This window comes from Mus caroli, chromosome 11 (assembly GCF_900094665.2).
Source record: "Mus caroli chromosome 11, CAROLI_EIJ_v1.1, whole genome shotgun sequence".
Taxonomy (NCBI): domain Eukaryota; kingdom Metazoa; phylum Chordata; class Mammalia; order Rodentia; family Muridae; genus Mus; species Mus caroli.
The window spans coordinates 55,612,409-55,636,043 of record NC_034580.1 but is presented as its reverse complement, the minus strand read 5'-3'; the positions used below and the strand labels follow the sequence as shown (position 1 = coordinate 55,636,043).

Here is a 23,635-nt window from a genome sequence, read left to right as displayed (position 1 = left end):
TTTTTTTATTTATTTATTTATTTATTTATTTATTTATTATATGTAAGTACACTGTAGCTGTCTTCAGACACTCCAGAAGAGGGCGCCAGATCTCGTTATGGATGGTTGTGAGCCACCATGTGGTTGCTGGGATTTGAACTCCAGGCCTTCAGAAGAGCAGTCACTGCTCTTAACCCACTGAGCCATCTCACCAGCCTCAACGCAAACTCTTGTATAGGCTAAGCAGGCTCTCTAACACGGAGCCACACAGCCAGCCTCATTTTAATATTTGAGACAGCCAGCTAGCCTGAATCTTGGTATTTAGTCAGGTTGCCCTCTGTCTCAAGATCCCTCTGCTAAAGCCTGTAGAGTTCTGGTCATGCCAGCTGGGTTTTTGTTTGTCTTGTTTGTCTTATTTGTTTACTTATTTATTTGAGATAGGGATTACTGTGGACTGACACTAGGACCCTATCTATCATTCTTTCCTTTTAAAAAAGATCTATTTATGTCAGGCATGGTGGCACATACTTTTAATCCTAGAACTCTGGAGGCAGATCCTCTGGACACTTGTGCATTAGTTACTGGAAACTGAACCCGAACCAGGCTTGATCCCCAATCCTATCCAGGTCTTCTGGATCACAAAACACTCCTACAATCAGCAATACAGCCCAAAAGTCCCAGGTCCCAAGGTAAGGAACCGCCCAGTCCCCTCCTCCTTCCCACCCCCTCCAGTTCAGAGCTTTTTTTTTTTTTTCCGTCAGGCTTTGCGCGGGCGAATCGCGCGTGGGCGGCTGGGGGCGGGCTCTACCTGGATGCGCTCACTGATTGGGCCGCTGTAGGGGCGGGGCGGAGCCAGGTTGCGCTGGGGCGAGCTTAGTGGAGCTCCGGCCTCTGCGCGCCAAGTTTGGGTTTCCCCCGGACGTGGTGTGTCACGTGGTGGGGAGGCTGGTTCCCGGAGCACGTGCTGGGCTGTTAGGACAGCCCGCTGCGGGGTTCCGGCTGGTTGTGTTGCTGTGGTCACTTTCCGCGCGCTCTCCAGGAATTCGGCGATCCACCTGCCTCTGCCTCCCTAGTGCTGGGATTAAAGGCGTGCGCCACCACAACGCGTTTAGTCCCTTTCGTAAAGACCAGAGGAACAGGCGTTTAAGGCCAGCTCCCGCTACCAAGTGAACTGGAGGCCACCCTGCACCAAGGGTTGAAACCTTTTCACAAAATCCACGCTCCTAATACAAGGTATGTAATTTCTAATCTTTGCGATTGTTTATTTTTGTTTTTGTTTGAGGTGTGAGTGGCATGTAGCACATGCTATCCTCGAACTTGCTGTGTAGCCAAGGATGACCTTGAACTTCTAATGGTCCTGCCTCCACCTCACCAGTGAGAGCTATCGCTCTCGGTTCACGTGGTGCTGGGGATGGGACCCCTTGGTTTATACATGTTAACGAAGCTTCCGAGGTTTGTCTCAAGGTCTGTAATCACTGCTTTTATTGTACTAGCCCTACCCTGATTATCTGCAGTGCGTTACTCTATCGAGGGGACAGGTTGGCTTGTAGCGTTCTTAGCCCAGTGCCTCTATTTCAAGGTCTGGAAGTTAGATGACCTTTGGTTAGCTGAAGCAAGCACAAATGTGTTTAACTGAGCCAGGCAGTTACTGAACCAGAAACACCAGTTTAGGCTCCGTACAGAATACATTTAAAATTTCTTCCTTGAGGGGAAATTGAATGGAGGTGAGTAATTGTGCTACCCAGGATTCTGGGAAGCACCAAAAGTGAACAGGAGTTCACATTCTGCCTCTGTTATATGACCTTAGTTAAACAAAGCCACTCCAAGACCTTTGAGAGCCTCCTCTCTAAAGCAGAGCACAGAGAGACTTGCACTGTGCCTGTCCCCATTACAGCCTAACACGTGGGTATGGACTTTGGCAGACCTATAGACAGTAATAAGGAAATGCTGTATGTTTTCCCCAAAGTTAGCTCGAAAATGACAGTTCAGCCGGGCGTGGTGGCGCACACCTTTAATCCCAGCACTCGGGAGGCAGAGGCAGGCGGATTTCTGAGTTCGAGGCCAGCCTGGTCTACAAAGTGAGTGCCAGGACAGCCAGGGCTACACAGAGAAACCCTGTCTCGAAAAACCAAAAAAAAAAAAAAAAAAAAAAAAAAAAAAAAAAAAAAAAAAAAAAAAAAAAAAAAAAAAATGAAAATGACAGTTCAGTTGCCAGGGCTCTGCAGAGAGACCCTGTCTTGGAAAACAAAATAAAAGTCTATAGTGTGAAGATCTTCTTACTCTAAGAATGCCCTAAGTAAGCCAGGAGTGGTGGTGGCACACGCAGGAAGATCTCTGTGAGTTCAAGGCCAGTCTGGCCTACATAGAAAAACCCTGTCTAAAACCATAAAACTAATGCCCTGGCCTGGGCATTGTGGTGTGTGGCCTTTAATCCCACCCAGCACACAGAGAGGTAGAAGTAGGCAGAGTTCAGTGCCAGCATGGTCTACATAGTGATTCCAGGATAGCTCTCTATGGAGACCTTGTTGTTGTTGAAAACTATTAAATACCTGACTGAGGCTAGGCCTGGGAAAGCAGCTCGGTTGGTAGAAAGCTTGCCTGGAATGCAGGGAGCTGGGTTCAGACCAGCATCCCATGAAACTAAATGTGCTGAGGCATGCCTATAAACTGAGGACTCCTGAAGTGGGTGGGCCAGAACTTTCAGGCTCTTCTCTGCTCAGTTCTGTGTCTGCCTGGGCTACATAAAACCTTGTCTTTAAAAAAAAAAAAATAAATCTAGTATACAGTAAGCTTCTTGAGCTCCTTGAAGAATTCTGAGCTAGCACGATGGCTTCTTGAGTTAGGGGACTCACAGACAAGCCTAATGGGCTGAATTTACCCCTAGGAACTTCCTCCTGTGTGCATATGTACCTACACGTGTACACAGTAAACAAATGGGATCTTTTTTTTTAAGAATTTGAACTTTTTTGTAGTTCAGAGAAAATCAGCTTATTTTAGTACCTTATTTCAGGAAGGACATATATTAGTTTAGTAAGGGGATGCACTACTGTGATCCGACATAGTGGTAAAAGCAGGGTGGGAACCAGGCAATCCCACGCTCTGCAGGCTGAGGCGGCCCAGTTTTTGAGTTCAAGGCCAGCTTGGTCTATAGAGCAGTCTAGCCAAGACTGTTACACAAAGAAACCCAGTCTCCAAAAACAAAACAAACAAGCAAACAAACAAAACAAAAACCCCACAAGGTGGGACACTCCGGGGAGAGGCGTGGGAGCCACTGGGCTGAATGCTCCTGAGTGACACTGGGTTAAATGTTCCTGAGTAAGATGTCTGGCCCTCTGAAGAGGATTCTAAGTGGACCTTCGTTCTTTGATGGTTAGGAGAGATGCTCTTCACATTGACTAGGTCCTTTCTAACCTCCACCAGTTAATGTTTAATGAAAATGTTGCCCTTGGGATTTTGGGAGCAGAGGTCCGAGCCTGACTGGTGTGTGGATTCTGGTTCCCACTTGCCAAGGGCCCAGACAGGTGCTGGGATTTCATGGGTTCTGATCTTGAGAGAAGAAGCTCAAGGGGTGGCCAGAGAGGCCCAAGGTCCTTGATGTGATATCTGAAGTCTTTTTTTTTTTTTTTTAAGATTATATTAAAGACAGGTTTATTGGGAAGCTGCTCTTGGGTGAGTTCACTGGCCCCAAAGATTGAGGCCCGGGGAGTCCCCATAGGGGTAGGGGGGTGGAGAAAGAGAGAAAGGGTACACACAATGCAGAGCAGGAAGAGGAGAGGCATCTGAAGTCACTGTAAACATGTCCTTCCCAGGGAGCTGCAGCTGGGCTGGCAGAAGCACATTTGAGCGCCTGGCTCTGTGCCTGGTGATTTCATGCTTGTGTTTAAATACCAACTACTCTGGAAGTCCTAACTAGAGATTTCCTGTCTGAGGATGATAACACTTCCTTTGTCTGCCTCCTGCAGAGATAGAAGGAGCCCTGCCCGTTGGGAGTCATAGCATTGTTTCCCCCTTGGTTTTGTCTGTCTGTGTACAGTATGTCCTCTTGGAGAGTAGGCTCTTTTGTGATTGGCTGCTTTCTGCTGGGTATCCTTGTGGCCTCCTGCCCTGGTTACCTCTTACCTGAAGCATTTAGTTTGTCACAATTTGGGGAGGGGGGCGCTTATGCATTCAGTAGTGGGCTATGCCTTCTCCACCGTAGACTAATATTGAATACACAGACCAAGAGGAAGCCCCTTAAAGGCAGGGCTCCAACTGGATTTGCTGACCACAGCACCAAAAAGTAGCCCAAGGACAGTATTAAGTCCTTGTCCGGTAAATAAAGTTTATACACGTTAACAGAAAAGTGGCTGCCAGCCACTGAGTAAGAGAAAAGATGTGAATGCAGTTTTGTTCTGTTTTGCTTTGTTTTGTTTTAGAGGTAGGGTTTATTTGTAGTCCAGGCTGTCCTTGAACTCTTTGTGGACCAGGATGGCCTTAAACTCAAGAGATCTACCTGCGTCTGCTTCCTGAGTTCTGGAATTCAAGGCTTGTGCCACGTGCCTGGACTGAGTGCGCTGTTTTTATTTGATATTTGTTTATTTTATGTGTACCGCTGTTTTTGCACAACTGGTGTCCAGTGCCTAGTCAGAGGAGTTTCTTACAGCAAAACCTCATGTGTGATTCCATGGAGTCTGAGAGAAATGGGGTGAAGATTGCAGGACTTAGTTGGAAAATGCTTGCTGCATATGGTGGAGTATCCCCATAATCCTAGCACTTAGGAGGTGGAAGAAAAAACAGGAGTACAGGTCCTTCCTAGCAACATGCCAACCTGGACCGTGAGAGAAAAATATACCTATAAGATGCTGCTGTTGGGCATCTTGGAAGGAGTACCCCAATTGTTCTCTGTTAATTGATGTACCCTGAGGAGTTGGTAAGCATGGAATCTGGGCTCCAGCAGCAGAGAGGATTTAAGTAAACGGTCCGATTGATCATCTAGACATAGAGCTTCTTCCAGTCTTGCTGTGCTGAGCGAACTGGAAGATGAGAAGAGACCTTTGTTTAGTTGGGAATACTGCAAGAAGGCCTTGGCTGTCGGGTAGGCAGCTGCGGAATGGGGGTGGGGGGTGGGGGCTAGATCCGAAGTTCTGTAAGGAGCCCAAGTGACTTTAAAGGATTTAGGCGCCTGCTTACAAAAGTGCTGAGCTAAGGCTCAGGAGAGACTGGCTGGGGTCGGTGCTGGAATCAATGTGTGCTTTATTTACCCTTATTGTAGGCAACTCTGAACCAGTGCAATGGCAGACAGGGATGCTACCCTGTGGGCTTCTCATGAGAAGATGTTGTCACAGCCCCTCAAGGACAGTGATGCCGAGGTGAGACCTGTGGCACCTTCATATGCCACATGATTTTACATTGGAAGTCCTGTTTTGATCACTGTGGGGTTTTGTTGTTGTTTTGTAGCGTTGTTGTTTTGTTTTTGTTTTGGTTTCTGTTTTTTTTATTTGTTTATTTATTTATTTATTTATTTTTTGAGGCAGGGTTTCTCTGTGTAGCCCTGGCTGTCCTGGAACTCACTGCGTATGTAGACCAGGATGGCCTCAAACTCAGAAATCCACCTGCCTCTGTCTCCCACTGCCCGGCTTGTTTTGGGTTTTGGGTTTTGGGCTTTCTGGTGGAAACCAGGGCCTCACATCTGGTAGGCAGATGATCCACTCCCATTCTGCACTTCCAGTGTCTAAATTGCTCAGTGCAATAACTTGACAGTTTATGTACAGACAGCCTTGTGGCGTGACGGATCAGAGCGAGGGTGTAGTGTGGTAGTAGCTAGAGCATTTGCCTAGCATGTGTAGACTCCCAGTTACATCTCCAGCACCACAAAGGAGAAGCGGTGGCTGACAGTCCTTTGGGGATAAATGTAGGTAATTCTGAGTTTAGAACACAGTGCTGAGTGCTCTAAAGGGAAAATGGGAAGGTTGGCTCAAGAACAAAACAGACTGGCTTATATGCCTAGAAGCAACCTGATTTTATAGTTGTTTTGTTGATATATTATTTACTCAAACAGTTCAGCAGCAGTTTTAGCATATAATGTTCCTCAATTTGTGCTGTGGTTATGGTCTAATAAACCCATGTAAATTGAAAATGGGCCAAACTGCAGCTACCACCAATCACGCCAGCTACCACCCATCTCGAGCATGGTAGCCTGAGCCGCTCACTGGAAGCTGGGACTTGTTGCTCCTGCCTGCATCAGAAGAGAGGGTCAGCCTCTAGCTGGGAAAAGAGACCGAATCTTGAAGTGTTTGCTCTCTACTCAGTGTTTGCCTCTAAAGCTGAGGAATTGGATGTCCAGTGGCATCTGTACTCGCAGTGAAGTGATTCCATGAGCACTTCCCCATTCTCTAAATCTCCCAACCCCGGGCAACTGTTAGAGGAGTTTCTGCTTCGCTGTATTTGCAAAAACATATTTTGGAATAAGATTCACAGAGATAAGAGATTGGTAAAATGTAAGGATAGAATAATATATATATATATTTTTTTTTAATTGGATATTTTCTTTATTTACATTTCAAATGTTATCCCCTTTTCCAGTCTTCCCCCGCCCCTCCTGGAAACCCCCTATCCTATCCTCCTTCCTGCTTCCACCCACCTACCCACACACTCTTACCTCCCCACCCTCAATACCCCTACACTGGGGCATCTCTTAAGCCATTATAGGACCAAGGACCTCTCCTCCCATTAATGCCTGACAAGGCTATCCTCTGCTACATTTGTAGGTAGAGACATGTGTACTCCTTGATTGATGCCTTAGTCCTTGGGAGCTCTCAGGGATCTGGTTGGTTGATATTGTTGTTCTTCCTAAGGGGTTGCAAACCCCTTCAACTCCTTCAGTCCTTTCTCTAACTCCTCTATTGGAGGCCCCATGCTCAGTCCAATGGCTGGCTGCGAGCACCGCCTCCGTATTTAGAATTATAGTTTTCATTAAAGGTATGGGAGTAGTACCCCTGCAGTTCATGCTGGCAGAGGCAGGTGAATTTTAGGCTAGCCTGGTCTACATAGTGAATTCCAGAACAGCCAAGACACATACTGAAACCCTGTCTCAGCAAACAAATAAAAACAATGAAAATTAGTTGTGATATTAATTTGCTGTGTTCTGCTATCTGAGGATGGCTTTGGACCTCTGCTCATCCTGTCTTCACTCCTAGGTGTTGAAATTATAGACTTGTACTTGTCCTGTTTGTTTTATATATGTGAATACACTGTAGCTGTCTTCAGACACAAGAGAAGAGGGCATCGGATCCCACTACAGATGGGTGTGAGCCACCATGTGGTTGCTGGGAGCTGAATTCAGGACCTCTGGAGGAGTAGTCAGTGCTCCTAACTGCTTCTCTCTAGCCTCTGTTTATTTTGTTTTAAATTTATTTATTTTTGTTGTTGCTGTTTTTCTTAAACTCTGTATTGCCAGAGGCGACTGAGACTTCTGATCCTCCTACTCCACAGTAATGAGCGCTAAGATTGCAGGAGTGCGCACCCTGCCCAATTTATCCAGTGCTGGGGATGAGACCCAGGGCGTTATGAATGTTAGAACTTATGGACTGAGCTTCCCTCCAACCCCGCGTCTGTTTTCTTCTGATAAGGTTTACAGCATCATTAAAAAGGAGAGCAACCGGCAGAGGGTCGGATTAGAGCTGATTGCCTCGGAGAATTTTGCCAGCCGAGCTGTGTTGGAGGCCCTGGGATCTTGCTTAAATAACAAATACTCTGAGGGCTATCCAGGCCAAAGGTGAGTGGGCATTCTTAAAGTCCTGCTCCAACCCTTTTGTTTTTATTTGTTGAAACATGCTCTTGCTATATGGTTCAGGCTGACTTTCAACTCTTAGCATGAATCCTCTTTCTTTTTTTTTAAACGATTTCTATGCGTGCACTGTGACTGTCTTCAGACACAGCAGAAGAGGGCATCTGATACTATTACAGATGGATGTGAGTCACCATGTGGTTGCTGGGAATTGAACTCAGGACCTCTGGAAGAGCAGTCAGTGCTCTTAACCACTGAGCCGTCTCTCCAGCCCAACTGGAATCCTCTTGCCTCTCAGCCTTCCAAGCGCTATTGCAGTTGTAAGCTACAGTGCGGTTTTCAACTATTACATAACTTTCAAAAACCTGTGGCTTCCTGGGTGTAGGGTTGTCTTCCTTTCTTGCTCTCTGACAAAACTTCTCCAATTCTCTGCTTGGGTGTGATTCTGCGATCCTTCTCAGAGCACACTCAAAAGTCCCTGTATGAGACGTGCACAAATAGGCTGGCCTTGTGCTCCTAAGTTGGTCATCAGTAGGCTGATCTATGAGATAGAGGGAAAGGTCATTGTCCTGTGAGAAAGCTACGGAAAGTTTCTTTTGCTCTGACTTTTTACATCTGGGAGGTTTAAATAAAAAACGTATTGCAGGCTCAGTATCCCTTTTCTAAAATGTTTACAATCAGAAGTGTTTAGTTAAAATATCTACTTAGTTCATTGGTTAAGCAGTCTACATCTGAAACCCATAGTGGCTCCAAAACTTGAAACTTCTGGTGTTTTTTTGAGTCTTACTATGTAGCCATACAAGTTGGTGTGTGGCCCAGATTGGCTGCAAACTTGTGTTGTTGATCCTCCTGCCCCTAGCCCATGGCGGCTCTCCTCCTCCTCAGGGTCCCAGGGGTTAGGGCAGATTCCAGGTCTTAGGGGCCTACACTTAGCGTTACAATAGACAGTAAAAGACAAAACCTCAACAGCGGAGAGCTCCGCAGAAATTGCTTCATTATTGTAAATAGGTTTACTGTGTTAGAGTTAAGGTCTTTCCTTTGGGGCTGGAGAGATGGCTCAGCGGTTAAGAACACTGACTGCTCTTCCAAAGGTCCTGAGTTCAAATCCCAGAAACCTCATGGTGGCTCTCCACAATCATCCATAATGAGATTTGACACCCTCTTCTGGTGCTGTCTGAAGACAGCTACAGTGTACTTAGATATAATAATGAATAAATCTTTTTTTTTTTAAAACAACTTTCCTTTTTATTTAGACAAGGGGAAATATTACAGGATATTTAATCACACTGAACCCCAAGATTGTATTATTTACTGGAAAAACCTGTTTCTACTTGTGTGGTTCAGCCCTAGCCCATACCTTTAATCTAAGAGCTTTCCTGCTTATTAAAAACATGATTAAATAAGTCAACCACAGGTCAAGAGGCAGAGCAAGCAGCTACTTGACAGGGAGTGAACAGGAAAAAACAGAGTAAGAGGAAGTCAGGATGGATCCAGAGGCACACAGGAAGTAGAGGGAGGGACATTGAGTTTGAGAGGTTTTTTTGAGCCATCATGGGGAAGAACTTCCTTTTGGGACCTCTGCTGAGGACGAAGGTAGGCTAGGAGCTTTCTCTGCCTCTCTGAGCTAGCGGACTTCCACTCCAGCATCTGGCTCCTGAGTCTTCAATTGTAAAACCAAGCAGTTGAGTTTTGTTAAAAGCAATAATCAGGCTATCTAGCTATCCATTTATTTATTTAATATAGCCATCATTGGGCTATCTATCTGACTGTCTGTCTATCTATTTATATCTATAACAGTTGTCATCAGGCAAAGAACATTTGGACAGTGTTTTGTACATGTATGCATTTGTTCCTGTGGAAATGGGGGGGGGACGGGGGACACGGAATCCTTCAAAGAATACAAAGCATTGTGCCCTGAGATGCCCTGTTTCTTTCTCTCCCTTCCTCTTTTTCTTTGGACAGAATCTGCGTGTATAGTTCCAGCTGGCCTGGAACTCCTTGTACTTCTGCCTTCTCAGTGCTGGGATTAAAGGTGTGCACTACCAGCCTTGGCCTTACTACTGATATTTCACTAGAACCTCACAGCAACCTTAGGGCAGGACCCACTCTCCCGCAGTATTCTCTGTCTACCCTGGGTTATCTTCGGCCTCTGCTAGGCACAGAGGTTGGGCCCAAGGTGGATGTAGACCATGCCTCTCTTCACAGGTATTATGGCGGGACTGAGTTCATTGATGAGCTGGAGACGCTGTGTCAGAAGCGTGCATTACAGGCCTACCATCTGGATCCTCAGTGCTGGGGTGTCAATGTCCAGCCTTATTCAGGTGATTGCTGCGTCCACATAGACCCTGGGTAGTAGCTCCTTAGGCCTGGTTCAAGGATGTTACCGTCACCAGGTCAGGTCCTACAAAAGGCTCCTCATAGTTAACAGAAACCAGCCAAGGCAATATGTGTATCTGTTTCCATCGCACTCGGACTTACTTAGCTCTGCACCCTTCTCCCAAGGAGCACTCTGCCCTAGAGCTCACTGCCAATGGGACTGGGACAAGGTGACTTTCTAAAGCTCAGGAGAATCATGGTGAGAGCCTGCCTAGTAGCTGAGCTCCTGGGTGCCACTTTGTGTCTCCTAGGTAGAAATACTCATGGCTTCTCTGTTTTAGGCTCCCCTGCAAACTTTGCTGTGTATACTGCCCTGGTAGAGCCCCATGGGCGAATCATGGGCTTGGACCTGCCAGACGGTGGCCATCTGACCCATGGCTTCATGACAGACAAGAAGAAAATCTCTGCCACTTCTATCTTCTTTGAATCCATGCCTTATAAGGTAGGGGTGAGCGTGTGTGTTTGTAGGTGTGTAGGTGTGTTGGGGGTCTCGGGGCTCTTCTGTATGAACAGATGAACTAAACAGTGGATATAAGGTGTTGGGGCTGTGACTCAGCACTGCATGCACGAGGTATTCACCTGCCTGTAATCCCAGGCCTTAGACGGTGGATACAGTGGGTTCGAATGTTGAAGGCCACTTGGGAGGGACAGAAAGCCCTATCTAAAGGGAAGGGAAGGAAGATAGATTTGAGACCTCCTCTGTCATGATGACATATGCTTGCTGTCCTAACACTTGGAGGCTAAGGCAGAGAGGGTCATGAGTTTTGAGGCCAAGGCTACATGAGTTTCAGGTCAGTGAGTTAAAAAAAAATATTAAAGTAAAAACCAAAAGGGCTCATAGTCACCATTCTGATAGGACCAACAGTGGGAGCTGGAGCTGTCTAAGAGCTCCTGCTGAGGACCTAAGGCTCAGTTCTCAGCACCCACCTAGAGGCTTAGAACTGTCTGTAACTCCACTTCCAGGGCATCCCAAACCTGACCTCTCCTAGTACGGGGCATGCATATAGTGCACACATATACACGCAGGGAAAATACTTAGACACATTCAATAAATAAATCCTAAAGCAACTAAGAGCCACTGAGAGAAGGAGGCGGGTGCATTCTCTCTTGCTTGGCAGTGTGTTCTTCCTGCTGCTGTTCTTTCCATGTTACTTGCTGTTTCACAGACTGTCCCTGGTTTTCTGTTTGCCACTGTGAGATAGGTGACAGTGAGTCTTTCTACTCGGCTAAATATTAGGTGCATTTTTCTTTTTTTTTTTTTTTTTTTTTTTCGAGACAGGGTTTCTCTGTATAGCCCTGGCTGTCCTGGAACTCACTTTGTAGACCAGGCTGGCCTCGAACTCAGAAATCCGCCTGCCTCTGCCTCCCAAGTGCTGGGATTAAAGGCGTGCGCCACCACCGCCCGGCGCATTTTTCTTTTAAGAGACTTGAGGGTAGGCAAGATGACTAAGCAGGGAAAAGTGCTTGCCTTCAAGCCTGGTGACTTGAATTCAAACCCTAGGACCCGCCTGGTAAAAAAGTGAAAGAACCAACCTCTGTAAGTTGCTCTCTGACCTCTGCATGTGCACCATGGTACTCAGGTCCCCCCCACCCCCATATATATTCATATACATACATACAAATAAAGAGGGGTGATGCATCCTATTGACTGTTAAGTCAGCCAAGCCTCAGTTGTAATGGCTTTATGTGCATGTAAGTGAATCTGTTTTTGTAGATAGCCTGAGAGTTTCCTTTTTTTCCTTTTTTTTTTTAAGATTTATTTATTATTATATCTAAGTACACTGTAGCTGTCTTCAGACATACCAGAAGAGGGCATCAGACCTCATTACAGATGGCTGTAAGCCATCATGTGGTTGCTGGGATTTGAACTTGGCCCTTTGGAAGAGCAGTCAGTGCTCTTAACCACTGAGCCATCTCTCCAGCGCAGCCTGATGGTTTCTGTCACAGATCTTATTGGCCAGCTTAGAAACTAGATTCTTTTTTTAATTAAGACTTAAGGGTCTCTATTATGTATGTAGTCTAGATGTCTTGGTAGGCTGGCCTAGAGTTCAGATCCAGTCCCTTTGCCTCCCGAGTGCAGGATTAAACCGCGTGCCACCAGGCCCCGCTTGCAAACTAGGATTTTAAACCCGGGACAACGGCAACTAAGTGCATACAGTTTCTTTGGTCCTACACTAGAGCATGAAAGTTAATTTGTACTGTTAGGATAGTGGGAAAATAGTTGTAGGGGGTAACTACCAACATCTTCTCTGTAGCCTCTGATAAGACGTTGGCTGGCATCGTGCTGTCTTTACTCCATGAAGCCCATTCCTGAGCGTCGATGTCCAGTTTTTTCTCAAGTGCTGGACTTGCTGCAGCACCTTGGCAATGATAGCCCCTGGGGTGACCTGTCACGGGTGGACACGAACTGGCTTGGGTCCAGTAGGCACAAGCCCTTCGTGGCCAGACTGCCTCTTCCAGCAGCTTGTCTGGGTTGTCTTCTGTCTTCTGTTCTCAGTCCATCCATCTCACCTCAGCCCCTGCCCATCTCCACTGGGCCAGCGTTTCCTTTTCTGAAGAAAGAGTGCCCCTCTGAAGAGAGCTCTGAGAGCAAAGCTAACCTGCTAACCTTCTGTCACTGCATTTCTACCTCAGACCTCTTACCTGCTTCCATTCATTCACCTCTGAAAATGGAGACTTCCTCCCTCTCTTTGGTCCCCCCTACTTCGTGGCCTCTGCACTGCCCAGCCAGAAGAAGCTTGCTGGCCTCCGAATGCTGCTGGGTGGTTTGTCTTTGTTGGTGGGTGTTTGTTTAAGGTAGATTTTTAATTTATGTGTATGAGAATTTTTATGTATGTATGTATGTATGTCATGTGTGTATATCATGTGTGTATCTGGTGCTTGGAGATCTCAGAAGAGGGCATCAGGTTCGCTGGAGCTGGGGCTACAGTTGTGTTAATCTGTGTGGGTGCTGTGAACCAAACCAGGCCTCTCTCAAGAACAGCAGCGGGTGCTCTTACTTTTGGAGCCGTGTCTCTAGCCTGTTTTTGTTGTTTTGATTAGTCAGTGTCTCGTGCTGTAGCCCAGACCGACTTTAAACTCATGGTAATCCTCCTGCCTCAGCCTACCATAGTAGCTTAGATAACAGGCTTGTGCAAACAGGCTTGGCTGTGTCTTTCTCATTTTCTTAGGCTTTTTGTTCTGTAACATGGGGCAGGACCCAGGGCTAAGGTTCCCCTTTATCCTGTGGCCCCTCTGAGAGCTCCCAAGTCTGAATGATATTTGGCCCTTTATATCCTTGGACAGGCTGAATACAGTGCCTGTCTCAGGTCCCAGTCAGAGCCATGGCAGATTAAAGGTCTCAGGTGGCTGGACAAGGGACACTGTTTGGCCAGAAGAAGCAGCCACACCTGTGTCTTGACCCCAACAGGTGTACCCAGAGACTGGGTACATCAACTATGACCAGCTGGAGGAGAATGCCAGCCTCTTCCACCCGAAGCTGATCATCGCAGGTGAGCGGCACATGGGAAGCAGCCTGGTTTCTGGGCAGGGAGGACCTCTGCCTCCTACAGAAAAGGATCTAAAGACATCCAATCCTTTCGCTCACTGTGGAGAGCTCTGGACATTATCTTGAGACGTATGTATTCTGCCCTTTTAAGGGTTGAGTTGTAAGGAGCTATTCTTCAAGCCAGACCTGCCATCTTCATGAGGTCAGCTCTGCCGGCTTGCCTGGGTGTGTCTTGTTTGGGGATTGAGCCTGTGGTCAGTTGACATTTGCCCTCCTAAATGGAGGGAGCTTGTAGGGTCATTGAACCTTCTTCACCCGAGTGCCTCCATGAGGGGCCGGAGTGTGTAAGCTGGGGAAGGCCATGGGGAGGGAGCTTTCTAAATCATGCTGTGGAGAGGCCATCACGCTGTGAGGACTTCCCAGTGCAGCTGCATTTGCATCACCTACACGTTGTCTCGAACCTCTCGACCCATAAGCAAGCCCAGTGAGCCTCATGGGTTTCCCGGGGTGAACTTGTACTTTAGTTTGTTTGTGGGAACATTTCGGAGGAAGGCTGACACTGTTCACATCCCTCTCAGGAAAGAAATTTTAACAGCAGCCACCAACAGTGTTTAGTGGGTCAGTGGGTCACGCCTTAGGCTTTTCTTAACATGTTTAGAAACATGGGGGTAGTTTGGTTTGGTTTGCTTTGGTTTGATTGTTTTAAGACTGGCCTCTGCTTTCCAAGTGCAGGGATTAAAGGTGTGTACCACCACACTCACCTCAGGGATGGTTTTGACGGCACATCTGTCCTCAAAGATAGGGAGGTCTCCTTGCAGATCTGTACTCTCAGAGGCCAACTCGACTGCCCTGAGCATCTTTGACACTACCATGTCACCTTCCCTGTCTCAGGGACCAGCTGCTACTCCCGGAACCTGGACTACGCACGGCTGCGGAAGATTGCAGATGATAATGGGGCGTATCTCATGGCAGACATGGCACATATCAGTGGGCTCGTGGCAGCTGGGGTGGTGCCCTCCCCCTTTGAACACTGCCATGTAGTGACCACTACAACCCACAAGACCCTGAGAGGCTGCCGTGCTGGTATGATATTCTACAGAAAGGGTAAGTTCGCCCACGCTGGGACGGACAGTGTGGCTCACACTTCCTGTGTGGAAGACTGGGAAAACTCTGGACTGTCATTTCTGGGGAAGATTGGGGCTCTGGCCTTGGAAGAGCTCCTCAGGACGAGTAACAGTGGGCTCTGAAGGAAGCCCCAAGGTCCCAGCTCTGGACACAGTATTTGTGACAAGGAAGGGTCTTAGGCAGTGTCCACAGGAGGAAGGTCAGGGAGACAAGAGGCTCCCAAATGTTTTGATGAACTTGTTAATTTGTCAAAGAGAATGATTTGTTAAAAATATTTTATTATTGGCGGGGGTGCTTGCATGTCACAGTTTGTGTAGATCAGAGGAAACTTTTGAGAGTCGGTTCTTTCCTTCTACCTCAGGGTCCAGGGATTGAGCTATATAAAATATTGATATAGGAGGTGTGGCATGGTGATGCACATATATAAACCCAGCACATGGAAGGCAGAAGCAGGAGACAGCTGCACACTGAGGGATAGCCTGATCTACATAGTAAGTTCTATGCTGGCCAGGGCTATGTAGTTAGACTGTTTCATGCATAAAACAAATATACATGCTGGGCAGTGGTGGCACACGCCTTTAATCCCAGCACTTGGGAGGCAGAGGCTGGCGGATTTCTGAGTTAGAGGCCAGCCTGGTCTACAGAGTGAGTTCCAGGACAGCCAAGGCTATACAGAGAAACCCTGTCTGAAACCCCCTCCCCCAAACAAAAAAACAAAAAACCCCAAATACACATATAACCTCTGCGTGGTTTCATTTTAGAAAGCTATATCTCTTCCCAATACCTTACACCCTAGCTCTGTATATAGTTCCCTATATGTAGTTTCTGGAGTTGGCACGTTGGTGAAAGTCCTATCCATAGTCGGGTGGTTATGTAACCCATAGCCTTGCTGAAACAGCACATAGCCCTCCGAGGTGACTTAGCCTGGGAGGATCTCATTACCGTACTCCCACCTCACCCCAGGGAGGACACTTTCCAGTCCAGTCAGTGCCTGCTTACTCTCCTGGGTTCGGTGCCTCTGAGGACTTTGTGCAGTTGTTGGCTTGTCGTTGTTAGCTTGTTTTGTGTTTAGATCTGAATCTCATTCTGTAGCACAAACAATCCTTCTGTGTCACCCTCCCAAGTGGTCAGATTTTAGACGAGAGCCAGAAGCTATATCCCTGGCTTGGTATTTCTGAGTCAGTAACTATTTTGCCTGCCAAGGTGACCTTTGGTGTGTCTGCTGTGTGTGGTGGGTTGTGGGCCTTCAGCCAGCCAGGGCAGATCTGACCTCTTCTGTTGCCATGCTATCTTAGGTCACCTTGGTTCCTGACCTCTAGAGCAGAGAGTGTGTCAGTAGCTCCCACGCCTCCACACCCTTTTGGGGAGAGTTTACACAAGTGCTTCCATAGCTGTCCCTTGGCCTCCAAGAAACTCTGTGGAGTTAGCGGTGCTTCCATTGACTGGGCATTCATTATCTTTATCTTTACTGTTAACTTGTTAACTTCTCTTGTGAGCATTGCTGCCCTCACCCTGTCCTCCCTGCCCTCACCCTGTCCTTTTGGCCCCTTTTTGTTTTTGAAGATGAAGTGGAGGATTTGACCTTCTCAGGAATATTTCTCCTTTCATTTTGGAGATCTCATAAATAATAGCTTAATTATGTGTTAAGAAAAGTTGTCATCAGAAGAAACTGTTGGGCCATAGTTGGAAATAGCTCAGTGGGTAGAGAAACTTTCCACACAACCCAGTGACTGGGTTCAACCTCCAAGATCTGTAACGGAAGCAGAGAACCAGCTCCGCAAAGTTGCTCTCGGACTTTTGCATTGTGCGTCCACACATGTGTTATACCCACAGACAATAATAGACACGTGGGATTTTTGTTTTTGAGACAGTGTTTCTCTTATGTAGTCCTGGGTATCCTGGAACTTGCTCTGTATACGAGGCTGTCTGCAAACTCAGAGGTCTACCTGCCTCTGCCTCTGCCTCTGCCTCCCAAGTGCTGGAATTAAAGTTGTATACTACCATGTCCTTGCTAGATTTGTGGGTTTTAGTTTAAATTAAGGAAAAAGGCAGCCAAGCATGGTGGTTCACACCTTTAATCCTAGCATTTGTGAGGCAGAAGCAGGCAGATCTTTATGGTCAAGGCCAGCCTGGTCTACATAGTGTGTTCCATGTTATCCAGAGAGGCAAAGCAAGACTGTGTTTTAACACTGGGGGCAGAGGACAGGGGCAGGTGTACAACTGAGACCAACAGTCCAGCCAGTCATCCGTCCATAGGGGCCCTTTGGTCTAGTATTGTAAAACACCTTTCCTCGGAATCAGTCAGGGCTGAGGTGTGACTGACCACTCATATCAATTTGGCTGTGAGCCATAAGAAACCTGTCAGTCTGTTAACATTCTAGTTTCTTTACCAGGTGTGCGCAGTGTGGATCCCAAGACTGGCAAAGAGACTTACTATGAACTGGAGTCCCTCATCAACTCTGCTGTGTTCCCAGGCCTTCAAGGGGGTCCTCACAACCATGCCATTGCTGGTAATGTCACCAGATCTATTGTAGAGCCTTTTGGTTTCACCCTAGCCATGGCAGCCCCAGGAAGTCCATAAGTCCCATCTTGCCTGTCCTTCAAAAGATGTTCCTGGACTTCCATGGGAGAGAATGGGCTTAGGTGACAGCAGTGTCTGTGTAGGAGATAACATAGGAAAATGGAGGTGGTACAAAGTGGTTCAAGGTGAGAACCGGAGAGAAGTGTCCACTCCACTGAGGTGGAACCATAGGCAAAACTGCAGTAGGGCAGATCTCTGAGAGAAGAGATGGCCTGCAGTGAAGAAAATGGGAACTAGCCCTACAGGACGAGCTACTTCTCTTCTCTGGTGGCTCCCATGCTACGACCCTTGCATCTTCAACCCTGGCTACAGAGGTAACTTCTGGGTTCCAAAGGAGCTCGGTCGACGCCCTTGTAATTCTATTTGAATCACTTATAGATACCTGTAACAGTCTGAGTCATCTTGCTGTTATTGGGCCGTGACTGGCACTCAGGACAAGGTGAGGTTTCTCAGGCAGGACATCAGAGTGTACACTGAGATTGGAAAAAGCAGCCAGTGCTCTCAACTGCAGAGCCATCTTTTCTTCCATAGAACCTGGTTCATTTCCCAGCATCCTTGGGTGTTCACAACCATCTGTAACTCCAGTTCCAGGGGATCCAATAGCCTCTTCTGGTCTCTACAGGCACCAGGCATGCAATTGATACACAGACATTTATGAAAGCCAATCACCCATACACATTAAAGCGGGGCGGGGACTCATAGCATATACCTGTATAGAGAGGAAAAGGGAGCAATGGGGCGGATCTCGAAACCAGTGAGTCTGAAGCCAGTTTAACTCAACGCAGGACATCAGTGTAGAGAGGATGCCTGGAGTATGGCGCATAGTAGGCCCTTGGCTGATTTTCAGATCTGTCTACTGTGCTTGTATGCTTAGCTTTCATAGTTCTTGCTGCCCAAGTCCTGTGCTGTCTTTGCTGGTACCCAAGCACCACTGTGTTTCCACAAGCAGCCAGAAGCCCCTTACCAGGGCTTGAGTACACGAACTTTAATGGTGCTCTGATTCTTGTGCCTTGTAGTCAAATGGTCCCCAGGAGTCCTTACGAGGGTGTCAAGCACCTAAGTAGTGAGGGGAAAGCAAGACAGCCCTCCTGTGGAGTACAGCTCAGAATGTCATTATAGAAGATACTAACTGTTCACACAAAGAATCCTTTTCATATATCAAGCATAAAAAAAAGGACTAAAATCCATTCTGTGGTAATCAGATAACCACTGGGCTTCCATCCCTAGAGATAAGATTACCTCCAAAGCAGTCCTTAGGAGTGACTTCAGTGAGGTCTGCAGGGGTGGCAGGGTAATTAAGGGCTATGGGAGTGTAGCACAGTCCATGACCCTGGGTTCTGTCCCTAGCACTGTAAAAAAACAAAAAACAAAACAAAAAAAAAAAACCCAAAAAACTGAAGTAAATAATTGAGCACTCAGGTGTGTGTGTGTGTGTTTTATAGATTCTAGGCTCCTTGAAAACAAGATCTGCTCCTGAGTCACAACCTGTTTTTAAAGCTGTCTCTTTAATTCTTTAATCAGGTGTTGCTGTGGCCCTGAAGCAAGCCATGACTACAGAATTCAAAATCTACCAGCTCCAGGTGTTGGCCAACTGCAGGGCTCTGTCTGATGCACTCACAGAGCTAGGCTACAAAATAGTCACAGGTACAGTGAAGGCCCAGAGTGCTGGGCTGCACTTCTCTGTTGGGTGGATGTGCCGATCGATCTGCCTCTTGGTTCATCTGGTCAGTGTGCTCCACCACCACTGTAGTGACTCTGGCTACCGCTAATAGCATATCCCCAGCTGTAGGTCTTTCTCTTTTAGTAGCTTCCATTTGACACCCAACATGGATAATGCATATTCTGGGAACAGCTGAGGTTCACATGAGAGATGTCAGGTTATAGCTGTCACTGGTTTGTAGACAGACTGTATCCATCCAATTTTGAACATACCTCTCTCGTCATCCATGAGGCCAGCAAACTCCCTGGTTCTTGCCAAGTATTAGGTGTAAATTTTGAATCCCACACCTTATGACATACCAGTCAGTTTTCTTTCATTGGGCTCCTGGGATTCCAGAATGTTGGCTGATAGAAGCCGGTCAGCAATTACGTGGACTTGTCTGTGCAAAACTAGGCTGCAAACTTTGAAATCATTCCTGTAGCATAGCCTGTGACTGAAGAGAGAAGTGGTCTTCCAAGACAACATCCTGGTTTAATGAAAGTTGAAAGTGGGACTGAAGAGATGGCTCAGAGGTTAAGAAAGAACACTGTCTGCTCTTCTAGAGGTCCTGAGTTCAAATCTCAGCAACCACATGGTGGCTCACAACCATCTATAATGAGGTCTGGTGCCCTCTTCTGGTGTGTAGGCATACATGCAGACAGAACATTTGTATACATAATAAATAAATAAATCTTAAAAAAAAAGTAAGTTCAAAGTGGAAGGAACTAAAGGCTCAAACTTATGACTTACGGCTATGTCAGAGTGTTCTGTAGCCATCTGTTAGCCAGCTGTGTCTGTAATAAGTGCCTGAATGCTCAGCTTACAGAGACAACTGCTTACTTTCGGAGCATCTGTCCTGTTTGCTTTGGGGTGTGAGCTTTGCTTTGGGTATGTCATGGTAGGAACTGATGGTGGAGCACAGCTGTTTAGCTTATGGCCAGGGAACAAGAACGAGAAAAAGGGGCTGAGACCCCAGTCTTCTGGTGACTTAAAGACCTTCTAAGTCTGTTTTTAGCAGGGGTGAGGGGAGACTTTATTTTGAATTTCTGAATACTGGGTATGATCTAGGCATGTGCCACCATGTCCAGCAGCAGGCCCATCTTTCACAGGTCTGTCATCTTTTGATAATGCTAGAATAGACCATGAACTTTTAGGGAGCACTTAAGACCTGAATATTAGCACTGTCTGTGTCACTAAGACATCCTGAGCATCTCTTTAAAAATCAGAAGGTTTTGCACACAAGCCAGATGTGTAAAACGTTTTAGAATTTTTGTGTTTAATGATGTTCAATGAATAAGGTCTGGCAAATGTTCTAAAATGTGAAAGAAAAAGCACTCAAATCTCAAACACTGCTCCCGGTTGGTCTTAGCATTCTTCTTTATGTATTTTATGTACATTAGTGTTCTATTTGCATGTATGCCTGCATGACAGAAGAGGGCATCACACCCCGTTATAGATGGTTGTGAGCCACCATGTGGTTGCTGTGAATTGAATTCAGGACCTAGGGAAGCATAGCCATTGCTCTTAACCGCTGAGCCATCTCACCAGCCCTGGTCTCAGCATTTTGAATGAAGGATCGTTGATCTGTATTACAAGCTTCATGGGGTTTGGAACAAAAGCACAGAACCTTCTCACTGTGTTGTTCATTATTCTATCTGCATGGCTAATTGAATCCCTACTCACTACTCTGGTGCTCGCCACCTAAAGGAGCTCTTTTTTTTGTTGTTGTTGTTTTTTCGAGACAGGGTTTCTCTGTATAGTCCTGGCTGTCCTGGAACTCACTTTGTAGATCAGGCTGGCCTCAAACTCAGAAATCAGCCTGCCTCTGTCTCCCAAGTGGGATTAAAGGCGTGCTCCACCACGCCCAGCTTTTTTTTTTTTTTAAGATTTATTATTATACGTAAGTACACTGTAGCTGTCTTCAGATACACCAGAAGAGGGCATCAGATCTCATTAAAGGGTGGTTGTGAGCCACCATGTGGTTGCTGGGATTTGAACTCAGGACCTTTGGAAGAGCAGTCAGTGTTCTTGCCTGCTGAGCTATCTCGCCAGCTCCTCTTTTTATTGTTTTGTTGTTTGAGGCAAAGTCTCAACTATGTAGTCTTGACTGGCCTGGAACTCCCAGCTGGCCTCAAATCCACCTGCCTCTGCCTGCCTAGTGCTGGGATTGATTACAAGCATGTGATACCACGCCTGTCCCAGAAGGAACCTCTTAAAATTGGCTTCAGAAGGGCCTGGGAATGTGGCTCAGTGGTAGAACATTTACCTAGGTCATTTGTTAGCAGACTAGGAAAAACTGAGTGCTCTTCCACCTGTGTGGGCCTCTGTCATGTCATGGTCCAGGCAGTCTGAGCTCCAGAAGCTGCTGGATGCTTAGAGAAGCCAAGGGATTTGTAGACCAGAGTGGCTTTGTTGTCCTAGCCCCAGCTCTGACCAATGGCTGGGTCTTAGGTACTAAACACAGGTAAACATGCCTTCGTATACACCCTCTGCTGTTTATAAGAGCTCCTGTCCTCTTCCAGGTTAGATTTGGAACATGTCTGCTGACCTCTCTTCATAGCAGCAGGTTCTTTCCCTGTGTGGTCAACCTCCAGTACTTCATTCTGTTCATCTGTTTCCAGGTGGCTCTGATAATCACTTGATCCTAATGGACCTGCGTTCTAAGGGTACTGATGGTGGAAGGGCTGAGAAGGTACTAGAAGCCTGTTCTATCGCCTGCAACAAGAACACCTGCCCAGGTGAGACTCCTCCGTGCTCTCCCTTCCACAGTAATCCTGTCTCCATTTCTTTTAGCCACTGTTGCAGTTGATGAAAGTATTCAGCTTAGGAGACAGACAGACCATGGTAGGGGAAGAACAGAAAAGGCTATTGAGTGGCACTGCTGGTAAGAGAGGCAGAGGCTCTTTAAAAACAAGTAGCATTTCTTATATCAGGCCCTGACAGATGTTAGGACTCCGAAGAACCCAGGGCCACACCACAAAGGACTACTTAAGGTTAATACAGTGGCCCATGTACTTCTTTATCCTCAAACCTTAGTTTTTAAGTCAGTTGCCTCCTTGGTAGATGAAACTAGGATCCACAGACGAGGATTTGTGACCAACTGTTCTTTTAAAATACTGTGTGCATATGGTGGTGTATTAGGCACAGCTCAGAGCTTTGTCTGTCTTGAAGGTGACAAGAGTGCGTTACGGCCCAGTGGACTGCGACTGGGGACTCCAGCATTGACATCCCGAGGACTTTTGGAAGAAGACTTCCAAAAAGTAGCACACTTTATCCACAGGGGTAAGGATGAGATGTTGCAGGTTCACTACCTTGCTTGTATGTATGGAGTTGCTGATGTGTTTTAGTACCTAAGACCCAGCCATTAGTCAGAGCTGGGGGATAGGACAACCAAGCCACTCTGGTCTACAAATCCCTCTTGTATGAGGTTTATAAATAATGTCACTGCCAAGGGACACATCCCAGAATCACCTGAGGGGACCATTGACACCTATGAGTTATGGCAGGATATATGAAGGATATGTGAAGGAATTCCCACGTGACACTGTCTTTTGCACAGGGATAGAGTTGACACTGCAGATTCAGAGCCACATGGCCACGAAGGCCACACTGAAAGAGTTCAAAGAGAAGCTGGCAGGAGATGAGAAGATCCAGAGTGCTGTGGCAACTCTCCGGGAAGAAGTGGAGAACTTTGCTTCCAGATTCTCACTACCTGGCCTTCCTGATTTCTGACAGAGTTAGCACAGCCTGTGTTTGCCAAGAGGGTAGGATTGTTCCAGGACCCTGTGAACCCTCTGCCCTCTTGAGGCTGAGAAGTGGACCACTAAGCTGTACCATGCTTTGGTGGGTGTTTCGGTTTACCTGCTTTCAAATCTTTTGGGAACAGGTTATTAAGGACTTGAAATTTGAAACGTTATGTAGCCATTTGATCTCTTCGCTCATGCATGTGAGGCAAAGCTATTAAAGATTCCAGAATTGTCCTCTCTGCTTACTCGGTGGGTCCTGTGGCGGGTAAGCAAATGTTCACTTCACCCTTGTGTTTTCCACTCTTCCTTTTCTGTTGCCAGATACCAGAGGAGCATTGCGTTTTCTGTCTTAAGTTTGAGGTTATAAACTAGGGAAGTGTATAAGCAAGAAGTTAGTGTCAGGGCTGGAACGACAGCTCTGCACTTCTGGCTTAGGACCCTGGCTTGATTCTCAGTCACATGGTGAATCACAACCATCTGTAACTTCGGTTCCAGAGAATCAATACCCTCTTCTGGGTTCTGAGGACACCAGGCACACATGAAGTACAGGCACATGTGCAGGCAAAATGGTGATACACAGAGAATTTTGTTTTAAAGAAAAAATTACAGTCAGGAACTTAATGTAATAGAAGGGCTAGGGAGTGTCACTTAGAGATAATATACATATTCTGTATGTGTGATGCCCTGGGTTCATGCCTAGGACACAAAGACAAAAAAAGTCTTGTACAAGTGGCTGTCTCCATCGGTGTACAAATCCCCTCCTGGTTTAAGAATCAGCAGAGGAGCCGGGCGTGGTGGCGCACGCCTTTAATCCCAGCACTCGGGAGGCAGAGGCAGGCGGATTTCTGAGTTCGAGGCCAGCCTGGTCTACAAAGTG

The 23,635-nt window shown here is 46.8% G+C and overlaps 1 protein-coding gene and 1 pseudogene across 2 annotated transcripts; one reads left to right on the top strand and one right to left on the bottom strand.

The window, feature by feature from the left end:
- Positions 1-3,039, bottom strand: part of LOC110304502 — a 7,128-nt pseudogene extending 4,089 nt beyond the window's left edge.
- Shmt1 (serine hydroxymethyltransferase 1) lies at positions 853-22,997 on the top strand. 2 transcript variants are annotated; one of them, XM_021177072.2, is made up of 12 exons: positions 853-1,212; positions 5,231-5,327; positions 7,587-7,732; positions 9,950-10,065; positions 10,402-10,562; positions 13,530-13,611; positions 14,499-14,711; positions 17,126-17,242; positions 18,835-18,957; positions 21,634-21,750; positions 22,184-22,294; positions 22,572-22,997. In XM_021177072.2, the coding sequence occupies exons 2-12, from the start codon at positions 5,250-5,252 to the stop codon at positions 22,742-22,744; spliced, it is 1,437 nt and encodes a 478-aa protein (XP_021032731.1). In that variant the 5' UTR covers positions 853-1,212; positions 5,231-5,249; the 3' UTR covers positions 22,745-22,997. The 2 variants fall into 2 exon arrangements, with proteins under 2 accessions (XP_021032731.1, XP_021032732.1); XM_021177073.2 differs by lacking the exon at positions 853-1,212 and adding an exon at positions 3,463-3,648.
- The last annotated feature ends 638 nt before the right edge of the window (positions 22,998-23,635 follow it).